This window comes from Sorex araneus, chromosome X, assembly GCF_027595985.1.
Source record: "Sorex araneus isolate mSorAra2 chromosome X, mSorAra2.pri, whole genome shotgun sequence".
Taxonomy (NCBI): Eukaryota; Metazoa; Chordata; class Mammalia; order Eulipotyphla; family Soricidae; genus Sorex; species Sorex araneus.
Genome location: NC_073313.1, coordinates 207021737 through 207046125, shown reverse-complemented (window position 1 = coordinate 207046125; position 24389 = coordinate 207021737). Strand labels below are relative to the sequence as shown.

General features: G+C 41.4%; 1 protein-coding gene across 2 annotated transcripts in view; it reads right to left on the bottom strand.

The window, feature by feature from the left end:
• The window catches only part of MAP3K20 (mitogen-activated protein kinase kinase kinase 20), a 190600-nt gene that overhangs the window by 60591 nt on the left and 105620 nt on the right, over positions 1 to 24389 (bottom strand). For both annotated transcript variants that reach the window (XM_004601161.2, XM_004601162.3), the window contains exons 8-11: positions 23410 to 23496; positions 14663 to 14737; positions 7870 to 7976; positions 151 to 286 (exon numbers count right to left, since the gene is read on the bottom strand). In XM_004601161.2, coding sequence (XP_004601218.2) covers positions 151 to 286; positions 7870 to 7976; positions 14663 to 14737; positions 23410 to 23496 — 405 coding nt within the window. The remainder of the gene's footprint in view (positions 1 to 150; positions 287 to 7869; positions 7977 to 14662; positions 14738 to 23409; positions 23497 to 24389) is intronic.

Below are 24389 nucleotides of genomic sequence, written 5' to 3'. Positions count from 1 at the left end.
GCCATTGGTGGGCGGGCGGGAGGCAGGAGTGAGGGGGGGAGCAGCGCAAGGAAAGAGGAGCATCGCCATGTGCCATGCGCCATGCTCAGCCCGGGCTCTAGGGTGCGGGGTGTGGGTACAATGCACGCTGTCCCCCCAAGCGACACTCACCGGCGTATTGGACTGTTCTGTCAGCTTTTGCTCCCACATCTTCAGCCGCCGCTCTCGTTCTTTGAGCTCCTGCTCTTTGCAGCTGAGATCTCGTTCTAGTTTCTTCAGCCTCTCCAGGGTGGCTTCAATCTCGCACCTGCGCAGGGACAACCAGATAAAGTCTCCGGCTGGTTTGGGAGGTGCGAGACGTGGGTGATGGGGCCTGACTGGGTGCTGACCACCCACCTTCTTGGGTTTACAGATCAGGTGGCTGTACTCCCAAGATAAGAAAACTTTCTTCCAAGTCAATAAGGGCACTGAGGAGCCTCTGGGTGGACCCCAGCTATGGGTGGAATGGTCTGGCTTTGCTGTTTACCAAGTGCCTCCATTCTCCCAGCTCTTCACAGTTTACCGAGCTCAACTACACATCACCTTGCTTTGTTCTCATGAGGCCCCTTGGTTTCATCACATAACACACGGAGGAAAAGCATCTATGGGTGAGGTAAACAGTAGCACAGTAGAAACTCTCATTAGTCTATTTCCTGGGTCGAGTGACTCAAGCAACAGATGAATGACCCTGACTCAGTTTCCTCAGCTGTAAAGGGAAGTGGTTAGATCATATCAGGTTTCCCCGGCTTGCCTGGTCTTAAAAATATAACAAGAACCTCAACACTACTCTAAACACATGACGTGAACTATAATAATTGGATAAAAAACTTTATAAAGTTGGGGAAAAAAGAACAATGCTGAGAGAGAGACAGAGAGAGAGAGAAAGAGAGAGAGAGAGAGAGAGAGAGAGACAGAGAAAGTGCATCCTGTGATCTACTGAGCATGGTTGGGAGTGACCCCTGAGCACAGAACCAACAGCACCCCCTGAACACTGCCAGATGTGGCACAAAGACCAGAGACAACAACAACAACAAACAACACAATGACAACAAAAAAACCAAGCCAGTGAGGTCCTTCCTTAAGCACTCAATTCACCAAGACTGAGTAGAGTCCAGAAATTTAAAGTACAACAAAAAAAAATTTTGACATGATTTGTATATTCAGGCAAATGTATGGGGGATCCTGGCTCCGTTCATGAAGGTCCTTTGATTCTTTCACAACAAATTGGCAGCCTCAGTTCTGTGGGTCAATCCCATTTACCACTTGGAACAAAATGTAGTCCCAGAACCCGCCCTCCCATGGAAAGGGAAACACATCAGTCTCCTTCAGGCTGCCACCGGACTCCTGTCTAGATCATCTGTGCCCTGAGCATGGGAGCTCTGCCCTTGACTTTCTGAAGACTTTTGAGAAAAATATCTGTAATGAGAGAATGATGAGGAATGAGAGGAAATAGAAAATGGAAGGAGAATGGAAGAAGAGAGAGGAGGGAGTGGATGGGTAGGGAAGGGAGGGAGAGACAGAGACAGAGAGACAGAGAGAAACACAGAGAGAGAGACAACCTGACAGAGAGGGAGAGAGGAAGGGGAGAAGACAGACAACAGGGAAGAGTGGGTTGGAAAGACCACCTAGAGAGAAGGAAGCAGGGCCAGGAAGAGCTGAGACTAGGGATGCTATGAGGAGGAGGTATCCAGAGCTGTCCACAGCTGTTTTTGTTGTCATGGAGACCAAGGCTGCAGGAACCTTTGCATAATCCTAGCTCAGTCCAAGTTTAGGCTACGGGAAGGAGCTCCTGGATCTAATTTCATGAAGAACTGTAACCAAAAACTTGCCATCTATTTCCAGAGAGAGTCAGCTAGGTGATTCCAGTGCCCTTACAGAATCAAATGCATGAAAACAGAAATGTCCTATGTATTAACGGTCAAAAACTAACTCAAGTAGAAGCTATGGAGCTGGGTGTAGATTTGAACTCTGTGCTTTGCCTTCTGCTTATGTGATAATAGGTCAATGCAAGCAAGAAGAAGCAGAGTGGAGGTACCAAAGCATCTGCTGTTCAAACTACCCCTGTAGTTTGGGAATCAGGTGCATCTGGGAATCAGAGTAGGTCATGGGAGAGCGTCTAGAGAAATGCACAGACTCAGCCACCTTGCAGAATTATGGCTATATCAGAAATCCAAATGCACCCTTGATATTTCTGACAATAATTATTTCTGTGAATAAGTCTGTTTTCAATTTTCACATAGTGGATTGAAGGGGAGTAGGGTTATCACTAGAGAATGCCTCAGGCTAAATACTGGGAAGAAAAATGAATGAGAAATCTGCTCTCAGGGAGCGAGAGGGTGCGGAGAGGAGGCGGGAGAGCTGGCAAGAGTGCTGAGGTCTCGGCTCTCCTGTCCAGGTGCCCAGCTCACTGGCACAAGTTCTGATCGGGGTAAAACCTCACTTGTCATTTTAAGCCACAGCTTCAACTCAAGTTCCATCTCTGGGAGCCACTGTGATATGGAGCCCTTCTGCAAAACAGATCAAGAGCAAAATGAAACACTGGTTGGTGGAGGGATGGGTATTGGAATACTGTATGACGGAAATCCAATCATGAACAGCTTTGTAAAAAAAATAATTTTTTTTAAAAAAAGAGCAAAATGAAAGCCTTGACACAGAAGACGAACCTAGAAAAGAAGCTTACTTCACTTCTTCCTCCACTGTCTTTTCAGGCCCCACTTCCCTACACTGCCCACCCCCTCCTACACACACACACACACACACACACACACACACACACACAGAGTCTGACAGCAGGTTATAAGTTATAGGTTAGGAGTGGTATAATCCTTACTCTGTACCTACTGATGCATTATAGACTCCTTTTATTCTAAAAGTATAGTTTCAGGGTTTTGATTGATAAGGTATTTTACCCCCAGAAACCAATTCCAATGAAGGTAGATTTCAACTAGTATCAACTTATTATGTACTGAAAAAGGCAATGAAAGAGCTGGAGAGATAGTACAGCAGGTGAGGCGCTTGCCTTGTGTGTAGCTGACCTTGGATTGATCCCCTGCACAGCCTTTGGTCCTCTGAGCACTCCAGAAGTGATCACTGAACACAAAACCAGGAGTAAGCCCTGAGTACCACCAGGTGCAGCCCCAAATCCAAACAAAACTCAATTCTATTATATATGTATAATATATATATATATAATGTGATAAATATAGAATAAGTAAAGGTAGGATTAAATGATTGGTGCCAATACCTATACTACAAAAGACATCGTTCTTTTTCATTTCTGTTTTAAGAAGGCCTTGGGAAGGAAAACGGCCCACAAAATGTTTGGCCGGGGCAGATCTGAATGCTCCATCCCAGAGCCACAGAGCCTACTCAGTGCACACATCACAAGTCTGTTGGCCCTCAAATGGGAATACTGTATGGAATATATGAAATACAGTACAATAGACAGCACGAGCTCCAGGCAGAAACGCTTTCTGTCACTGCTACAACTGGAGGAGAAGCTGGCCTAAGGCGCAAGGAATGAGAAGATGTCTTAACACGAGATCTCTTTCTGATCATTTATCAGCTCATAGGAAAGAACACCGTTTATGTGGTTTTTAATAACTTCTCTTGAGAGAGAATTTCTAGACTAATGATTACATCTTCTAAAATTAGATGTTCCGGCTGTGTGTGTGTGTATGTGTGTGTCTGTGTGTTAAGAGGAAGCTTTACCAGAAACATCACTGCACGGCTGAAGTCAGACTTCACTGTGGCTCCAATTTCCTCCACACGTTTCGGACCCAAGTCACCTGGTGTCAGACACCAGTCAAAATCTGGGGAAGGGGACTCTGAGCATGCCATCATTAAAACCACTGGGATTCTCTGCTTCTCTAGGAACACTAAGATCCACAGTTGTTTTTCCCAAATTATAACTTAAAAATGCCCAGGCCCTATAGCATTTCTCTTCACTAAAAAAGAATGTAGTCAAATGAATAGTGCTTGACACTGAATGGATGGGCATGGCATTGACCATGAGTCCATCACAAGGTATGTGTGCCATTGAAGGCTGGTGAGAGCAACTCCCCTGGGAGCAACTCCCCAAGACCAGGTGAGACTGGGATCCATCCTGTCTCACCTGGTCTTGGGCCCTGGTAGGACTGAACCAGCCTCAGCATCAGTGTTTGCATCTGTGGTATGATTGGATTGTCATGTGGATTTCTTTTCTTTTTTTTTTTTTTCTTTTTGGGTCACACCAAGCGATGCTCAGGAGTTACTCCTGGCTGCACACTCAGCAATTACTCCTGGTGGTGCTTGGGGGACCGTATGGGATGCCGGGGATAGAACACGGGTCGGCCTCGTGCAAGGCAAACGCCCTACCCGCTGTGCTATCGCTCCGGCCCCGGACTGTCATGTGGATTAAGGAAGGAAGAGAAGGAGGAAGGAAGGAACGAACGAACGAAGGAAAGAGGGAAGGAAGAAGGAAGGAAGGAAGGAAGGAAGGAAGGAAGGAAGGAAGGAAGGAAGGAAGGAAGGAAGGAAGGAAGGAGGGGAGGAAGGAGGGAAGGAAGGAAGGATATTAAGAGTAGTATTAAAATCCTACTGTCTTTTGGACAACAGACTAAACTGAATTTCCTTAGGGAATCTCTTTATTTTATATTCTCAGACTTAAATTAGATGTCATGGTTATTTACTGTCAGATAGAGTTCTTAGCCAGAACAGTACTGAAAATAGCAGTGAAACGGTGACTTGTACACTGACTTGTCCATTTATGCCTAATTCTGGAGGCTACTTTGGGTGTGCTGGGACTCTAGTGTATGCCACATCTTGATGCCCATCGAGAGCAGGTCACCCAGCAGAGGGCCAGTGAACATCTGAAGGACGGGGGAAAGAAGCACAATGTATCATGGCAGATCAACGACTTCACATGGCCTTATTCCTTTGTGTAATACTATAGAGACCTGCTTTTTTGGGTGTGTTAACCAAAAACCAGGTTTTGTGTGATTCTGCTTTTGTTGTGGGGGCCACAATGACCTCACGATGCTTAGGAGCTACTCCTGGGGCAGTACTGGGGGTCATTCCCAGTGGTGCTCAGAGGATCATTTGATGTGGGGGTTGAACCTAGAGCCCCCCCAAGCAAAGCACATATTCCAGCCCTTTGAGCCAGTGCCCTGCCCTCTCACTGTGTCTTTATATCATTACTCCCATGGTCTTTCCTTCCTGCAGTATTGATTGAGCAATTGCAGTGTTCAAGACACAGTGTTGAACAAAGAGATTAACTGAACTTTTTGGGGGGAGGGGTCACACGGATACAGCAGGAGCTGAAGTGCAGAGCATCAGGTCATTTTAAATCTCTGCCCATGGAACAGGTAACCAATCAGAATGTAGACTGGGGGTGGGGGGTGGAATTTGGCAGCAAATAAAAGGAGGAGGCCCCCAGCTCCAACTTTCCTCTCTCTCTCTCTCTCTCTCTCTCTCTCTCTCTCTCTGTCTCTCTCTCTGTCTCTCTCTCTCTCCTTTTTTTTTTTTTTTTTTTTTGCTTTTTGGGTCACACCAAATGCATAGATGCATAGGGGTTACTCGTGGCTCTGCACTCAGGAATTACTTCTGGCAGTGCTTGGGGAACCACATGGGATGTTGGGAATTGAACCTGGGTCAGTGCATGCAAGGCAAATGCCCTACCCACTGTACTATCGCTCCAGCCCCACTCTCTCTCTCCTTTCTCAGCACTCTCTGGGCTCACCCCTCTCAGGTAGGGCTGTGCACTCCCTAAACATGGGCCAAACAGGGCGGAATATAGGGCAGAGGTGTCTCACCCAAGCACTTGTGGCCATGGCTGGAGACGAGGTGAGCCAGGAACAGAACAATAGGAACTGCTGGGGCACAGTTAGGAGGCCAGCGACAGGTGCAGAGCAAAGGGATCTCAGCCACACAAGCTTGACCGTACACAGGACAGCACACATGGGATAGAAAGAGCGGAGCAGGGACAAGAAAGGGAAATCGTTCGCAGGATGGGGCAACATGGGACAGAACCTCGTTGTCGTCCGTGGGAGGTGAGTAGTGTGGGACAGGACTGGTGATGTCATTCATGGAAAAAACGGAGAGGCCTAGACTTCTGGGGAGGGAATTGGGCCCATCTACCTTTATCTGTACAATAAATTCTAACTTTGTATCTACTAAGTTTTGTATGCAAATCTTTCACACAATTCTCAAGAGCCTACCAGTGCAGGAAAATCTGCTTTTCCTGTGACAATACCTGGTGGTGCTCAGAGCTTACTCCTGATTCTGTGCTCAGTGATCAGTCCTGGTGATACTCAGGGGTTAGGTGCTGGGGATCAAATGGATTTGGCATGTGCAATGCAGCTGCCTTAACCCCTGCAGTCTTGAGCCAGATTATTTGACCTTCCTACATGCTAGCCAGCGAGTTCCCACCAGAGGAGAAGCTGCAGAATGATTTATTAATTCTGAGAGCATCCATGCCTAGCAGGAAGAAGGAGTTGTCCTCTGATCACAAAGAGGGGAACCTTCTCCTCATCCAGTCTGGAGTTAGGGAACACTTTCCTAAGGACGACATCTTATCGCACCTACCTTCTGAATGGCAGTGGGAACTAAGGGTGATGTCAGGGGTGTATGCTCTTGAAACAGCAGCATTTGCTTGTTTGGGGGCCACACACAGCAGGGTTCAGGGGCCACTCCCAGCTCTGTGCAGGGCTGGCTTCTTACAGCACTCAGGGGAGCATGTGGTGCGCTCAGCCCAGTGAGCTGTCTTCTCAGCCACAGTCCTGAAGACCCTGCATTTGAATCTGAATGAAGAAGCAATGCATGTGTGGAGGGGGCAGAGCCTTGGGTGCTCGCTCAATGCTAAGAGGAGGCAGGGGATCTCATGAGTAATGCCAACCTCATAAGGATTTTAAAGCAGAGTGATCTGATTGTCTGGGGATTGTAGGAAACAATACATTATTTGTGCGTCTTGATGTGCTAATTATTTCAGCCCCAGAACAAAGTCTCTCATACCTGAACTAGAGCGGATGCCCTTCCTTTTATATCCTAGAGTTAAAAACTAATTTAATTCACTATTCCAGCCCAGCTATTTTATAAGAATAAAAAGAAATAAGGTCATCATAAACCAACAAACAGGAAGTCCAAAGAACTGGCTCCTAACCCCGGCAAACACCATCACTGTCACATGCATGCAGTGTTCACTCGGCATCAGCAGGTGGCGTAAGGCGTCACGTTACCATCCGGGCTCCCCGGAGCAGAGGTAAGTGACATCTCCGCTGAGTCAGGGAGAGATCAGGTCAGCCACCAAATACGCTATTTATATGAGTGCATCAGGTGACCTGGCTCAAATGTCTTATCTGCACTTACTTCTCCCACTCACACAATAACGTTCTCTTGTTACTAAGTTTGTTTTACCCCCCTGACAACACTGAGCAGAATTCAGAACATGCAAAGTTTTCTTTCACAAGTGCTTTTTATGGTCCTGCTACCTCTTGGCTAACAGACATAGTGCTCTGCAAGTTTCACAGCAAACGGTACTTTTATTTCTCACTGGAACAAGGCTAACCCTTCCAGCACAGAATGTACACAAAGAAATGTCTGGTCACTGTCTTTTGTCTCAGAGGATAGTATCTCAATCTTCCCCCCCAAATACTTAAGATGTGTGAGATAAGACCATGAGCTGAGAGGAACATTCTGGAGTGCTCAGCATGGGCCACCTCCACCCCCATCTTTAAAACACAAATAAACTGAATGCCAATTCCTAGGTGATGTTTAGAAGCCGGGCCTGCCTGCCCTTCAGCTTTCGGGTTCTCCTCACAGAAGCTGGCCTCGGGTCTGGAAGCAGGAGGCTCTTCCTGCCCAGGGCCCACCTACCTCCACTCGGCCTTGTTGTGCAGGAATGAGTTACACTGGTCAGGAAGGTTAGTGTCGTTCGACATGGACTCCAGAATGGAAATGATCTGCTTGAAAGACGGCCGCTTCTGGAGAGAAATCATTTGGTGGAGTTTAAAACAGAGGTTGAAGAGAACATCCACAAGCATGGTCGTAACTCAACTCACGGTAACGAAAGAAAATATGAAGAATGCCCTGACCTAGTGGCTTTAGTATTTTGGTGTAGGAAACCAAACTCTATTTTCAACCAATTATCTGAAAATAAAATAAAATAAAATAAAATAAAATAAAAAAGACCCTGAAGTCATTTTGCTATCACCAGGTCTGAGAGTGGAATAATTAGTTTTCCTCTAAAAAAAAATTCTTCTTTTTTGCACACAATTAAAGACTCTCCTCAAAAGGAAAAAGTCAAATCCTTTTTTTTTTTTTGCCTTTTGGGTCACACCTGGCGATACACAGGGGTTACTCCTGGCTCTGCACTCAGGAATTACCCCTGGCCGTGCTCAGGGGACCATATGGGATGCTGGGATTCGAACCCGGGTCGGCTGCGTGCAAGGCAAATGTCCTACCCGCTGTGCTATCGCTCCAGCCCCAAAAGTCAAATCCTTTTAAAAATTCTATGTGATCAAACAAATATAGTAATCAGAACATGGAAGAGTCTGGTAGTAGGTATAAGCATCCACTACAAAATTATTAAAAAATTTTTTTATACTTGAATCATTTTACAATATATTGTTTGGGGAAATATATTTATTCATTTCTCACTCAGAAGTATGAAATTTCCTAAGCAAATGGTCAGGGGGAAAAAATTCCCCAACTTTATTTATTCATTTTTAAATTTCTTTTTCTATTTATTGGGCCATACCAGGAAGTGCTCAGTGCTTACTCCTACTTCTGTGCTTAGGAATCCCTCCTGGCAGTGCCTGGGGGACCATAAGGGGATGCTGAGGATCCAGCCCAGGTAGACTGTGTACAAGGCCAGTACCCTCCCTGCTGTCCTATCACTCTGGGCCTAATAATCCCCCAATTTTACAGCTGCTCTAACCCCACTGTTCCCAGAACCCCACCCACAGCTTCATTAGCACCAGAGCTGGGGCCCTGTCAGGGACTGGGGACCAGAAACTGAGCAAGCAGGGCTGAGATCTACTTCCTGCACAGGACCAACACAAGGTTTTCTCTGTCGGCAATCTCTAAGGTTGAGACAAAAGGTTAAGACAAAAACGAAGAAAGATAATAAAAGCAGGATGCACATCCTCCCTTGATCATGCCTCATAATTACACCATTTCTGAACAAATTGTTGCAGCAATTAAAACATGCATTTTAATTTAGGAGCACAAAAACAAGACAGAACAATGCCGAGGTGGCTAGCTTTCAAGATGTCAGTGCTTTCCACGTTAAGAAAGACTGCGCCCTCCATCCCTTCGAGCCCCCATTTCTCAGGCATATAAAGCTGGGATACTTATACTGAGTTCTTTCATTATTGTATTCTTTTAAGGGTCCGTGTGTGTGTGTGTGTGTGTGTGTGAGTGTGCGTGTGTTTATGTTTTAAGAAAAGACATATGGGGGTTGGAAAGTTGGTACAGGGGCTAATACACCTGTCTTGCATGCTTCGGACCCGGGTTTGATCCCTGGTACGGTTCCCTGGGCACAGTCAGAAGTGACCCCTGAGGGGCCTGGTGTTGCCCACTGCCCTCTCCACCTCTCTGCCCTTCCAACATAGAGAGAGAAAAGGATAGAGGTAGCTAACTGTCACTGATTAACCCTATTAATAAGCACAGAGAAAAGGCCCTTAAGTAGGGATTTTGGAAAATATTCAAATTATTTTTTCAAAATTTGAAATATTTGAAAAATATTCAAAATAGAATTTTGTTCAAAATCCTATCTTTCTTTGACTTTGTTCCCATTTAATTTCTCTCATGGGTCAGGGTGGAAAAGGAAAAAATGTTCAATTGCTCAAGGACTAATTATGCAATAAAAAAGCTGGAAGAGCTAAAGATTTTTTTTGCTTTTTGGGTCACACCTAGCGATGCACAGGGGTCACTTCTGGCTCTGCACTCAGGAATTACTCCTGTCAGTGCTCAGGGGGCCATATGGGATGCTGGGAATTGAACCCGGGTCAGCCGCATGCAAGGCAAACACCCTATCTGCTGTGCTATTGCTCCAGCCCCAAAGAACTAATAAATTTTTAACGAATCATATTTCCCCCTACATTTAATCATTCTTGAAATAAAGTGAAATTTTTGAAAAAGAGATGATAAACATCCCTAGAATGTTAACTAATATCTTAATTAAAATCTTTTTATAAAAAATGAATTAACACCTTTACTTTATTAAAAATTGAAATCTGAATTTTATAGTTAGGATATGCTCTGAAGGGCTGGAGAGATAGCTCAAAGGGTGAGTGTACCTGTGTTGCATGCAGTAGACCTGGGTTTGAGTCCTGAGACAGGATGCCGACCCCACCCCCTACTGCCACCTCAGCACCGCTGGGAGTTGCCCTGCTGGGTGCGGTCCAAAAACAAACACAAAACAAAAATAACTACAACGGCAACAGAATATGCTCTGACCTGGCAATTATGAAAGTGATTTCCATAATTTAAGTTCTTTAAATTTAAAGTTTAAAGTTCTTATGTCAGGAGGATGACTTAAAGGCTGGAGCACACGCTGTGCACATGGGAGGACCAGGTTTGATCCCTGGCACTGCATGGCTCCCCTCTAGCACCATCAGCAACAACCATCAGCACCAAGTTGGAAGTAGGCCCTGAAGATCACTGGGTGTGAGTCCAAACAAAACTTTTTTTTTTAAAAAGCAACAGTAGCATAGAATTTTGTGGAAATTATATTTTATTTGTTTTCATATTTTTGTTTGTGTGAGGGCCACACCCCGTGATGCTCAGGGGCTATTCCTGGTTCTGTACTCAGGAATTTCTCCTGATAGAGCAGGAGGGACCAGTTGGGATGCCGGTGCTTCAAGGCAAGCTCCTTCCCTGCTGTGCTGTCAACCAGCCCTGCATTTTATAAGTATTCGGGTAGTAGAACACATCATTTGGTCTAGGCTTTTATGTAAGCTCCTATGAAAGAATTTAACCTTCTTTTAGGTGTCATAAAGGATTTGCTTACTTGAAAAGTCTCCGCAAGTATCTACTCATATTATTCATTATCTTCACTTTTTAGAAAAGGAAATGAGACCCAGGAAGTGTAAGTGCCCACTATCACAGACGGCCAGTGACAGAAACTACAGGGTTGGTCCTAAAAGCCTTCAGAAGATTTTACCAATGAGGGAAGATGAATTAAGTGTTACTTCCTATCACACTCATGGCTGTTAATAATTCATTTTTCTCCACTCAGAAATGTCATTTTAGAATTTGAGCCAATTAGATATGCCAAAAACAGTAACAATAAGTCTCTCAATGAGAGATGTTACTGGTGCCCGCTCGAACAAATCGATGAGCAACGGGATGACAGTGACAGTGACAGTGACTTTACTTCTGTCATTAAATGTTCTCAGAACTTGGTGTAACCATTCAAATAGAATGATGTTACCCAAAGCCAATTTTATTTTGGGGGGCGTGTCACACCCAGCAATGCTCAGGGGTTACTCCTGGCTTTGCACTCAGGAATTACTCCTGGTGGTGCTTGGGGAACCATATGGGATTCTGGGAATCAAACCTGGGTTGGCTGAGTGCAAGGCAAATGCCCTATCCATTGTGCTATCGCTCCAGCCCCAAGACCAACTTTCTTGATTGCAAAAGAACATCTACTCTGTCATAATATTTCCATGTAAAATCTAAAAACTGAAAACAAAAACTTTCTTTTGTATAACTCTTTCTTTCTGTTGTGGAAAGAAAAGACACCCACTTAGAGTTGACTTGCTGTATACTTCTGGCCAGAGGACCATGATGTGTAGCTCAGGCAATGAAGTTTTGTCAACAATGAATCGGATATCTAGTAACTTTAGTACTGGTACTATGGGGAAACACACGTAAGATTAGCTCCTTTTCCTCACAGAGGCTGTATCCAATTAGGACAAAAATATATTTAAAAAACAAAACAAAACAAAACAAAACGCTCTACTGAGCTAAGTCAGTACTGGCAGGAGCAGAATAAGCAGGGAAGGCATAAGGATGAAAGGAAAGAAGGAAGAACATTTCAGGGTGGACGAATGAGAGGAGGGCAGAGAGAAGATAAGTGGGGAGACTGTGTGGTCAACAGGAGGGCAAATAAACCAGATTCAGGAAAAATGCACTGGTGTACAAAATAATATGTTGGAACTTCATAAAATAAAAATCAATCTTAAATTTTCTTTATACTTCACAAGGCTAGGGCATACGATTCCTTTGAGCCCAATGAAGGGTCAGCTTATGTGCTAAAGATAAAGCTACATCAACTCTGGGCCTAATGTGTTCGGTGTTTAAACTATCATTTAATTAATGTCCCATCAATGCATATTCTTAGAATTTTAATTAATGTAGTGCAGTTTCTGATTAAGAAATTCAAAACCTGCTTTGCATACAGAAACATAATTACAATTATACAGAGAGGTAGTTGCATTACCTAACTCAATGCAAATAATTTCAAGTAAATTTCTATGTAACTATCAGAGAGAAAAAAAAACAGTGTCCAAATTACTGTCTGCCACAAAGGACATCAGTTGATAAAAGAATATGAAAAAGATAGTGAGCTACCCAGAGCTAACACCCCCCAACCCCCCACCCCTGAGCTAGGAATCAAACCCAGATCTCATGCGTACAAAGCATGTGCTTTGCCACTGAGTCACATCCTGTCCCTGGAATACTGCTTTAACAGTATAAAATTTTTTAAATTTCAGGAGCGAGCCAGCTCACAGTTTCTACTGGGTTTAATTTGCAAAGAGCAGGCATTTTTCTCCATGCTAAAAAAAACTCCCGTATTCTGCAACATGACACACTAAGACAATAGAGGCCTACACAGGGGCAGGGCAGACAATTCAAAACCTAAGCAGCTTTGTCACGAAACACTAATAAAAACAAACCAAGCCTACATAAAACCATTTTAAACATATGATAAATTTTTTCCAAAAAATTCAATATTATATATATTTAGAACTTTACATTAAGAGATGATGAAGGCTGGGGCAGGAGCAATAGCACAGCGAGTAGGGCATTTGCTCTGCACATGGCCAACCTGGGTTCAATCCTCGGCATCCCATAGGGTCTCCTGATCAACCACCAGGAGTAATTCCTGAGTATAGAGCCAGAGGTAACCCCTGAACATTGCAGGGTGTGGCCCAGATATCCCTCCTCCCCTCAAATGATAAAGATAATTTTATGAACAGGAACAAATGTATAGCTTGAGGTGGCTGGTTCTGAGGGCAGAGATGAAATGCAGAAGGCTGAGAGCACCAACCACAAACATCAGCCCAGCGCAAAGCCATGGCTGTCTGTCCAATAGGGAGCACGGGGCCCAGAGGTCTTGTAGCCCACGTCCTGTGCTTCATTGTTGGTTACTCTGGACCTTGGCACTGTGAAGTGGAGTAATGGGAAGCATCATGGACAGGGCCATGTGGACTCTGGGTTGTGTGAATACGACCCTGCACTTACCAACTGTTTCGGAGTGATTCCCACAGGAGAAACTTCTCACAGAGGACACTACATGCTATCACATTCATTTGTTCTTAGAGGTCAGGTTGGAACTTGAAATTTAGGAAGGAATTCCATGCTTAAGCTTTTTGGTTTTCTTTTTAGACCTCCAGTAAAAAGTCTAATTCATAATACATCTAATTTCAGGAAAAACTGGACAGATTTGAACTATGCAATTTGATGGTGCATTGACTGTAACCCTCTTACTGTACCGTTCAACTCCCAGGACCCTCTTTTATTTTTTAGCCTTTTATTTCGGAGACTTCTAAATATATACAATAGTAAAGAGAACAATAAAATGAAGCTTCAATTACCTTTCACTCAGCTTCAAAATACAACCAATCTTGTTTAATCTATGCTGTCATGATTTAAGACTAGTGTACCATTTTATAAATATTTCCACATGAATGTGAAAGCCTTTTTAAAATGATCTTTGGAGGGAAAGGAAATGGGCCATTCATGCTCAAATGTGATAACCACATGAAAGCCTAAATTTGGGAATTTCTCCAACTCTATTGTGACAGCTTAAAAAAAAAACACCACTGAGGCTGGCTGGGGAAGTCTCTCCAGAGTCCCCACGGGGTCCTTTGCTACGGGTCTTGCGTTATAGAAAGACAGTGCAGTGTAGAGGGTCAGGACAGGGGCTTGTGTCTGTGAGCTCAGGTTCATACCCAGACACGTCACTTACTAGTCGTGAGGCCTTGAGCTGATTTACTGAACCAACCTCTCTCTGACTTGGTTTCTCATCTGTAAGATGAGGGTAATGACAGCGACTACTGGAGATATTCTGAGGGACAAACGTGTTACTATATATAAAGTGCCTGGCATCGAAAAGGCACGTTGTGCTTGCTGTCTTTATAGTAGGACTAGTTAGTACTGGAGGTTTAAAACAAAGACTGCTTTACATTTTATTGAGGTAAGTCATGTCACTGTGATATAGACAAGGGCTAGGATGAGTTTCTAGGGATCACCGTATGCAGATGTTAACTGAAAGCTTTCAGGGTCAACCTGGGGCTCGAAGCACCATCAGTCTAACTGCACTTTGGAATGAACTTTATCACATGCATCTTTCAAAGTTCAGAGACAAGCAAGCAAGGGAAACTTCAGAATTCTGAATGAAACAAGCAGGAAAAAAATGCAAGAACTGTTTGGATACCTTGGCATCAGCTTCCCAACATTGGTGTAACAGTTCAGCAAAACTCCTGGGGCAACTGCTGGGAATGGTTAATCTCTACAACAGAGAGTGAAATAAACAAATACATAAGTAAAGCATAAGGATTTACTCATAAAGGTAAAGAAGTACTAATGGAAAGCTCATCAAAGTCCATTTAGGAGCACAAACTTTTTTAAATTTTATATTAGAGAATCACTGTGATGTACAGTTACAAACTTATGAACTTTTGTGTTTGCATTTCACTCATACAGTGATCGTTTACCCATCCCTCCACCAGTGCCCATTCACCTCCACCAATGATCCCAGTATCCCTCTCACCATCCCCACCCCATCCCCCACCACCCCACCCTGCCTCTGTGGCAGGGCATTCCCTTTTGTTCTCTCTCCTTTTGGGTGTTGTAGTTTGCAGTAGAGGTATTGAGTAACCATCATGTTTGGTCTATAGTCCACTTTCAGCCCGTATCTTCCAACCCGAATGGGTCCTCCCGACATCCTCTACTTGGTGTTCCCTTCTCTATCTGACCTGCCTTTTCCCCCAGCATGTGAGGCTAGTTTCCAAGCTGTGGGGCAGACCTTCTAATCCTTATCTCTACAACTCTTGGGTGTTAGTCTAGGAGCACAAACGACTGTAAACTTAACGCTTACATTGATTGATACATGTCAGTTGAGAATTTATATTTTCATATAAATTTATATTTCGTATAAATTCAATGAAATTGCATTAAATTAGTATTAAACCTCTTATGTGTTAAACACTATATGTTTCTTCACAGAGAAATCATAGTACACGAAGAACTCACATTTCTACAACATAAGCAACGAAATACAGAACCAAGTCTAAAAGATACCATGGGGCAAGTTGGAACTTCAGAATAAATCCGAGACCTCTGATTTACCACACACAGACCAGGCGACCAAGGAGGTGTACAACTCTAAAACCAACAGCACAAATGGTCACAGAGCTCACTTTAAAGAAGAGAGCCTGTTTCTCTCTCTCTCTCTCTCTCTCTCTCTCTCTCTCTCTTTCTCTTTCTCTCTCTCCCTCTCTCTCTCTTTCTCTCTTTTTCTCTTTCTCTGAGTACACCTGCTTGGGTCACATTAAACGATGCTCAGGGATTACTCCTGGCTCTGTGCTTAGGGATCACTCCTGGCAGTGCTTGGGGGACCAAACGGGAGGCAGGGGATCAAAACTGTGATGACTGTATGCAGGACAAATACCCTCCCCACTGTACTAAATGGTTCTGACCCCTGAGAGGCTATTCTTATTGGTAAACCAGACTTAAGGCTTAGTTTGGGTCAAACCCATGGATTTCTGGGGCCCTGATATAGGTCTTTTTCTTTTGTAATATTCTAATGGAGTGGTTCTCATAGATCATGTAATGCTGTCCAAAGGGCGTTTTGTTTGGAAGTTGTGTAGAGACACTTTTGTTTGTCTTAGGGTCTAGAGGTTTGCATGTGGAACAGGTCAGGTATGCCAGATGCCTTTCAATGCTGGACAAAATAAGGAATGCATCTGTACTCCAACAAATGCCAAATGCCCCATGAAAGTAAGTAAAGCATACCATGATGTTTATTATTTTCTGAGCCAAGACTCTAAGTCTGATTTACAAATTAAAAAAAAAAGAATTTTTTGAACAAGTTTGAAATGAACTAAACTTTCCAAGAAGGTATAATTACGAAATAAAATAAACTGAGAGCTGACTGATCATTGCATTATTTATAACCTTACATAGATTTTTGGAAAAAACCACCTTAACTGCTACTGGAATCTTTAATACCAGACCCAACTTTATTCAGCCTTTGTAGCTATTGAATTCTTCTTCTTTTTTTTATTTTTAAAATTTAAAAAAAAATTTTTTGGGGGATGGGATTGGGGGGATGGGAGGGATACTGGGTTCATTGGTGGTGGAGAGTGGACACTGGTGGAGGGATGGGCTCTCAAACATTGCATGAGGGAAAAACAAGCACAAAAATGTGTGAATCTGTAACTGTACTTTCACTGTGACTCACTAATTAAAAAAATAAATTTAAAAAATTAAATTTTTTTTAATTTAAAAAATTTTTAAATTTCTTTTTTTAGAAAATTTTTTATTAGTGAATCACTGTGAGGTACAGTTACAGACTTACAAACTTTCGTGCTTGCATTTCAGTCATACAATGGTCGAGTACCCATCTCTCCACCAATGCCCATTTTCTACCAACAATGGTCCCAAGCATCCCTCCCATCACCCCCACCCTATTCCCCCCCTCCACCCCACCATGCCTCTGTGTCAGGGCATTCCCTTTTGCTCTCTCTCTCTTTTTGGGTGTTGTGGTTTGCAGTAGAGGTATTAAGAGGCCATCATGTTCGGTCTATAGTCTACTTTCAGCCCGCATCTCCCATCCTGAGTGGGCCCTCCTAGCATCCTTTACTTGGTGGTCCCTTCTCAATCTGAGCCACCTTTTCCCCCAGCATGTGAGGCCGGCTTCTAAGCTGTGGATAATCCTCTTGGTATTTATCTCTACTGTTCTTGGGTGTTAGTCTCCCATTCTGTTATTTTATATTCCACAGATGAGTGCAATCTTTCTATGTATGTCTGTGCCTCTCTTTCTAACTCATTTCACTTAACATGATACTTTCCATGTTGATCCACTTATATGCAAATTTCATGACTTCATCTTTTCTAACAACTGCATAGTATTCCATTGTGTAGATCTATCAAAGTTTCTTTAAGCAGTCATCTGTTCTTGGGCACTCAGGTTTTTTTTCCAGATTTTGGCTATTGTAAACAGTGTTGCAATGAACAGAAAAGTACAGCTGTCATTTATACTATACTTTTTTGCCTCTCAGGAATATATTCCCAGGAGTAGTATTGCTGGGTCAAATGGAAGCTCAATTTCTAATTTTTTAAGAATCGTCCATACTGTTTTCCAAAAGGGCTGAACCAGTCGGCATTCCTACCAGCACTGAAGGAGCGTCCTTATATCCCCCACATCCACGCCAGCACCAGTTGCTTTTGTTCTTTTGGATGTGGGCCAGTCTCTGTGGTGTGAGATGATATCTCATTGTTGTTTTGATCTGCATTTCCGTGATGTTTAGTGATGTAGAGCATTTTCTCATGTGCCTTTTAGCCATTCGGATTTCTTCTTTGAGAAAGTTTCTGTTCATTTTATTGCCCCATTTTCTCATGGGGTTGGATCTTTTCTTCCTGTAGAGTTCAACCAGTGCCTTGTATATCCTTGTTATCAACCCCTTATTTGATGGGTATTGGTGAATATCTTTTCTTCTTTTTTTGTAATATCTGAAACTCTTCTGTCTTCTACCTTGGTCATATTTGAACAATTATACATTATATATTTTATTTTCTTATATTATTGATAGAGCATTATACTGACATGTATCATGTGTATAGGTAGATTGTTTTTCTTCTGAGTATTATTTCAGGGACAGAGGGAACATGAAAGCAACTGTTATAAAAATAGAATGATACAGCTGACAGTCACTGTATCAAATATTACCAAGAAAACTGATTGTGGGGGCTGGAGCAATAGTATAGTGAGTAGGGCACTAGCCAACCTGGCTTCAATCCCTGGCACTTCAGAGTGTCCTCTGAGACCCCCTAGGAGTGATCCCTGAATGCAGAACCAGGAGTAAGCCCTGAATACTGCCAGATGTGCCCCCCACCAAAACACACACACACACACACACACACACACAAACACACACACACACAACAAGTAAACAAAAAAAATCCCTGTGTAATATTGCTTATCAAAGAAACTTAAAAAAGAATAAGGGGATAGGTAACAGAAGGAAAAGGCAGATTAGAAGTGACATAAGGACAGTGATGAAAGATCTTGAGCACTTTGATGGTGGTGAAAGGGCAGTAAATTTGCACATCAAAATCGTATGAGTTAACTTGTTATTGTAACAACAACAACATCAAAACTACAAAATTTTTTTTCGCCTTTTTTTGGGGTCACACCTGGTGATGTTCAGGGGGTTACTCCTGGCTCTGCACTCAGGAATTACCCCCGGGGCGGTACTCAGGGGACCATATGGGATGCTGGGAATCGAATCCGGGTCGGCCGCGTGCAAGGCAAATGCCCTACCCGCTGTGCTATCGCTCCAGCCCCAAAACTACAAAAATATTTAAAGCAAAACTCCTTAAAACTAAACTAGATTTAGGAGAGGCTACCTATTAAGCTACAAAAATAGTTGCACTGGAAAGAAAGCAGACAATATAGATTTGAAGCTACAGACAAGTTTACAATCAAAGCAATAAAACAAAGCAACTGTCTTCAAATTAGAGGTAGTGTTAAGCATTTTCAAACTTCTAGTCCTATGATTTCATAGAAAAGAATAAGATGTAGTAATATGCGCTATTATTTTATGGTCATGTAAATTTGAAACTGATAAAGATTTTAAAAAATCAGGTGTTTACTTTCTTTCAAAAATAACATGCTTGGGGATGGGAATCATAGAAAAGAATAGATGCAATTATACTACAGAATGTACTCTATATGTAACTCAAAATAACTTTTTATAAGTAGTATTTTCAAGTAACTGTTTCCCAGAACAAATGTGTGAATTGGATACTTATCATTTTGGTTATCTTTTCTTTACTGAACACCTTTTAAGATATCATATCAAAGACATTGCACAAGAAAACAAGATTACTTTAAATTATTTGACACTCTCATGGCCAAATAGCTGGACTCTGGTGCTGCAAGTAAGGGAAAATTTTTGAACATTAACAAGTACTTTAAAACAGAATCAAAATATTTCAATTATGATTACATAACTATGGGCATTTCAAATGCACTAAAACACTCTGACATACCCAGATAACAGCACCAGCTTTCAAATAAGACTTAAGATATATTAAAATAACATTTATAGTTTAAAATTAAAATATTTCCCAACGTCTATATTAAGCTTGGCCCTTCTAAAATACCACATTTTTTAAATTTTTTTTTTCTTTTTGGGTCACACCCAGTGATGCTCAGGGGTACTCCTGGCTTTTGCACTCAGGAATTACTCCTGGCAGTGCTTGGGGGACCATATGGGATGCCGGGGATCAAACCCGGGTCGGCCGCGTGCAAGGCAAACGCCCTACCCGCTGTGCTATCGCTCCGGCCCCTAAAATACCACATTCTTTTTATTTTTTTTTTTTATTTTTATTTTTTTTAAACTATTAGATTATTTATTTGGATCAAGAACTTTAAGTGAAATTTATTTTTTATTTCTTTTCCACATTCTTTTTATGGTACCATTTGCTACCTAAGATGCAAAGTTATTAAGCTTTTATAAATTAAATATAGTTAGAAACAATGGATTAAGTTATGGGATAATTTCTCTTTATAATCAAGAACAATAGTTTTGCTGCCTAAAACAAAACACATTTTATTTGAGAATCTATTTATAAAGAGCAAAATACTGTCAGAACATTATGAATGATGACTAATTGAGTCTAATGGAAACTGCAAATATAAACATACATATTTGTTATATTTAAAAATGTGTTAGCAGGGCCTCTTAATTTCATGCCTGCTATTATGGTGTACTTTTTGCTTCACAAGTTTTAATAGTACTTTGTGGATTAGCTTTAAATTTAGATTTGGGGGAGAAAAAGGTTTAAGGATCTATTTCTTGATTAAGAGTTTAGAAGCAAGACCCTGCACAGAGAATTTTTAGAATGTATTAATTTTCATATAGGTGTGAAAATAATTTTTTAATGGTGAAACTGAGTAATATCTAGAATTTAATAAGAATGTATCAAAGTAAAATTGACAGTTCTGATATTATGCTCTTCCTTTATGTCACCTGCAGGGAAGCTGGGTGAAGGCTACCGAGAATTCTTGGTAATATTTTGGAAACTTTCTGAAAATTTATAACTGTTTGAAATAAAAGTTTTAAAAAAGTAAAGCGCCCCCCGCAATAGTTGGGTAAGTGCCCTGTAGGGAGACAATTAACGTTTCCCGGGGGCTGGGGTTATGCTTCAGTGGCACAGCTCATACCTCACATATATGAGACCCTGGGTGGGATCCCCAGCACATTAGAGAAATAAAAAATGATAAAGTAAAATGCCTCCTGCAAATTAACCATATACATATTTTAAATGAGAACTTTGGCCAAAGTGATAGTACAGTATATAGTGAGTTTGCCTTACAAGTGGCTGACCCAGGTTACATCACTGGCATTCCATATGGTCCCTTGAGCACCAGCAGGAATAATTTCTGAATGCAGAGCCAGGAATAACCCCTGATCACCGCCAAGTATGCCCCAAAACAAAAACAAAACAAAAAGTAAGGGCTCTTAAAAAAGGGTTTTTTCAACTTAGTAAGCCACAGTATCCCAAGTTTAAAATAAATAAAATAATTTTGTAAATTATATTTACATCAAGGTCTACATTTCATTATGAAAAAAATTACTTCCTGGGAATTATTATAGTATTATATCAAGAAAATTTGTTTCAGCAATAAGTAAGGTGAAATTATGAGGTGAAACAAAGATAACTTCTTGAATGAGGTCAATGGAAACTCCATTAAATTTCCATGTTTTTTTTTAAACAAAATATTAGCAGAAGAAGAACAGAGGGATAAATATCCTTCATATATCCATTAAGAAAATTATTTCACTGTGTGAATTTCTTTTAACTCACAAATTAATAAGTATGGTTTGGGAGATATTTGTGTGGTCTCTGCCAGTTATTAGCAGATCACCAGATTCCACCCTGGATGGAATAGGACCCTCAAGTTTAGGGATCTTTGGGGCACTGGGGGTAGAGGAATGTCACTATTTCCTTTTGTAAGTGCTAAAGAGGTTCTGAAGTATGGATGATCCTTAATATTCAATTAAGCCCCTCAAAGATTAGCTTCTAAATTCTTTTTTACTGTTTAGAATTAAAAATCCTTGAGGGAAGTTCTATTTTGAAAGTGCTCTAGATTCACACCTATGTGGCCATTCTTTCGATGAAATACTTTCTTAAAATATGAATAATTCTGTCTTAGACCTCTTTGGAGGGTCCAGTTAAGTTTTAAAACAGTTTTTTTTCTAGTTTATCTGAAAATGGTACAGAGTGGGGAGATGACATTGGGTGTTCTGTTCCAAAGTCAACAGGTCTATGATTTTTTTCACTCTCATCTGTAAACACAGCACCAGCTGTCTCATCATCAGTAAAAGGAACTGAACAGAAACAAATAGGTCCTAACTTCATGAGAATTACCAGTTCTTCTATACGTGAGGTTTAAGTGTATATAAGGAAGTTCTATCATATTTAATTAGAACAAAACAGTTCTTGTGGAATAATGAATCAAATACATTCTTGAATATAATTCTGCTTTGTTACCCTTAAACTGGCAGCTCTCACCCATCCTGTTTAGCTGGCACAAATATTTTGCCCATTCTCAATGACTCAGGAGAACAAATTAATAAGGTACCTCTGGATTAGGATTATGCAATGGCTTTCAACCATTTTTGCACTCAGGACCAGCACTGGTCCATGGAACAATTGTCTATTAGGTGGCAATATTTTTTTCCAAGGACTGGCAGCAAATTTGTGCAGGCTGGCAACAGTCCACAGACCTGTGGTTGAAAACCACTGATCTAAAAGATGGACCACTGGATTCTCTTACTCAATCACAACTCTTTGATGGAATTCATTCCTGCATTCACACGAGGAGCAGATGAAGTGAATCCTCCTTTTAAAGCTTTTAAAAAAAAGGAAAAACCCTGATTATAGAATCACTTTTTTTTTTTTTTGCAAATTATTTTTATCCTAAGATTGTAATCTTAGCCTTTGTAGAAGGCACAAAGAAGATGTGGAAAAGACGTTCTGTGAAATTAAGTTGTTTTGCCCTGCAAAGACAACCGAGTGCTTCCATTACGTGATCTGAGTCCTCCTAATACCTTGATATCGGATGCTTCATCCTTATGCTGAGAATTTCCATGGCTGTGCGTTTCAGGCACAATTTTTAAACCTTTCAAAATGTAGTTGCTCTCTTTGATATGAATGTACCATGTTCTCTGATGTAGGCTCATAGGTCCAACTAACTGAAAGCCTCAATTTGTGGGAAGAAGAAAAGCGAGGCTGGGGACACAGCACAAACGGTGTTTACGCCACTGAAGTCCTTTTGAAATGGAAAGGCTCTGCATGAAGAAGCGCACAGTTATGCCACTGCCTCGCCAATTCCAGTGAGGAGCTCATCTTCAATGTAGTGTTCAACGTAGGTGGCAAAACTGTAATTTTTCCCTTTTTTGAAACTATTTTTTCTTCTTTTATTTTTGAAATTCTCATCTAAGCGACAGTTTCTTGTACTATAGTGACTCCTGCTGGGAGAGGTAAGTTGAAGTAGCTGAAGGTCTCTTACAGATATATCAACTCCCGGCCAGTAAAAAAGATGTCCTAAACGCAGGAGATGGAGTTAAACTGTTCCCCTACCTTGGACGCAATGGCTTCTTTCATCACTAAGAACAAACCCCTAGGTTTTACAATTGAGACTGAGAAACTAGTACAGTACTTGTACAATTTTTGATCTACAGCATCACGACGTGAAGCTGCAACAATTAGATGTAAAGGGTCCATTCATGAGGAATAACATCACTTTGACCCTTTGTGTTAGCTCCTACTGCTAATCTTTCCATAAGCGTGAACTTACTTTCAATTTGAAGAAGATGAAAAAGTCTTTTGCAAAACCCCAATACTGTTTTCTGATCTATGTACCTGAATGGAGAATCGTAGTCTTACCTCGTTTTTTTCCACTACAAGCCAAGCTACTTGTAATCCTTCCAAACCTTTAAAGGGGACCTCCCTTGTTAGCATCTCCCAGAGAACCTGGAACAAAAAAGAAAATGGAATTTTTATTCTTGCACTTTATATTTTTGGTATACTACTGAAACTTTATCTAACATTTAACTGTATCCAATTACCAGACACAAGCAAACCCATCTATATAGAAAGTCGGGTATAATGTATATATTCATGCACACTACTTCTGCCATATATTATATATATTTTTGTGCCCTTTTATTTTTTTTAAATAACCCTGGTTTAGAAATTACAATAACTAGAGCCAGATTATTAAATATTTTATAAAACCAGTGGGCCTAAGAAATTTAACTTTCTGTTATAAGTTACTAGAATTCTTACAAACTAGATTTCATAATTTATGAACTAAAACTCTGTATGTTTTATCTCTGAGATGTGATAAATTATTGACTGCAGATTCAATAATATACTAAAATGTTAAATTTTTTTCAAGTTCAAGATCTCATCTTAAAAAAAAATTACAAACTACTAACTTGCTAATCCACTTCCTCCACAATGGTTTGGACTTGAAAAACTAGGATGTTTAGATTTTGTATCTTTGAAAATTTTTCTCTCAAAACCAGTCAGTCTAAAACATTTATTTTCACTTAATTATGAAATAATTTATTATACAATTCTAAAATGAAATAAATACCTTATGGGCATAAAGGCTGGGGTTTATGTGAGAGCATTAGTTTATGTGTGTCTTCATCTCTGCAATTCTTTTTTTAAAAAGGTTTTTGGGCCACACCCAGTGGTGCTGAGGGCTTTACTCCTGGCTTAGTGCTCAGGAATCATTTCTGACAGTGCTCAACAGAACATATGGTTTACTGAGGATCAAACTGGGGTCAACTGCATGCAAGGCAAGTGCTTAACCCCTGTCCTATCTTTCTGGTCCCTGCAATTCTTGAAACCAGTAT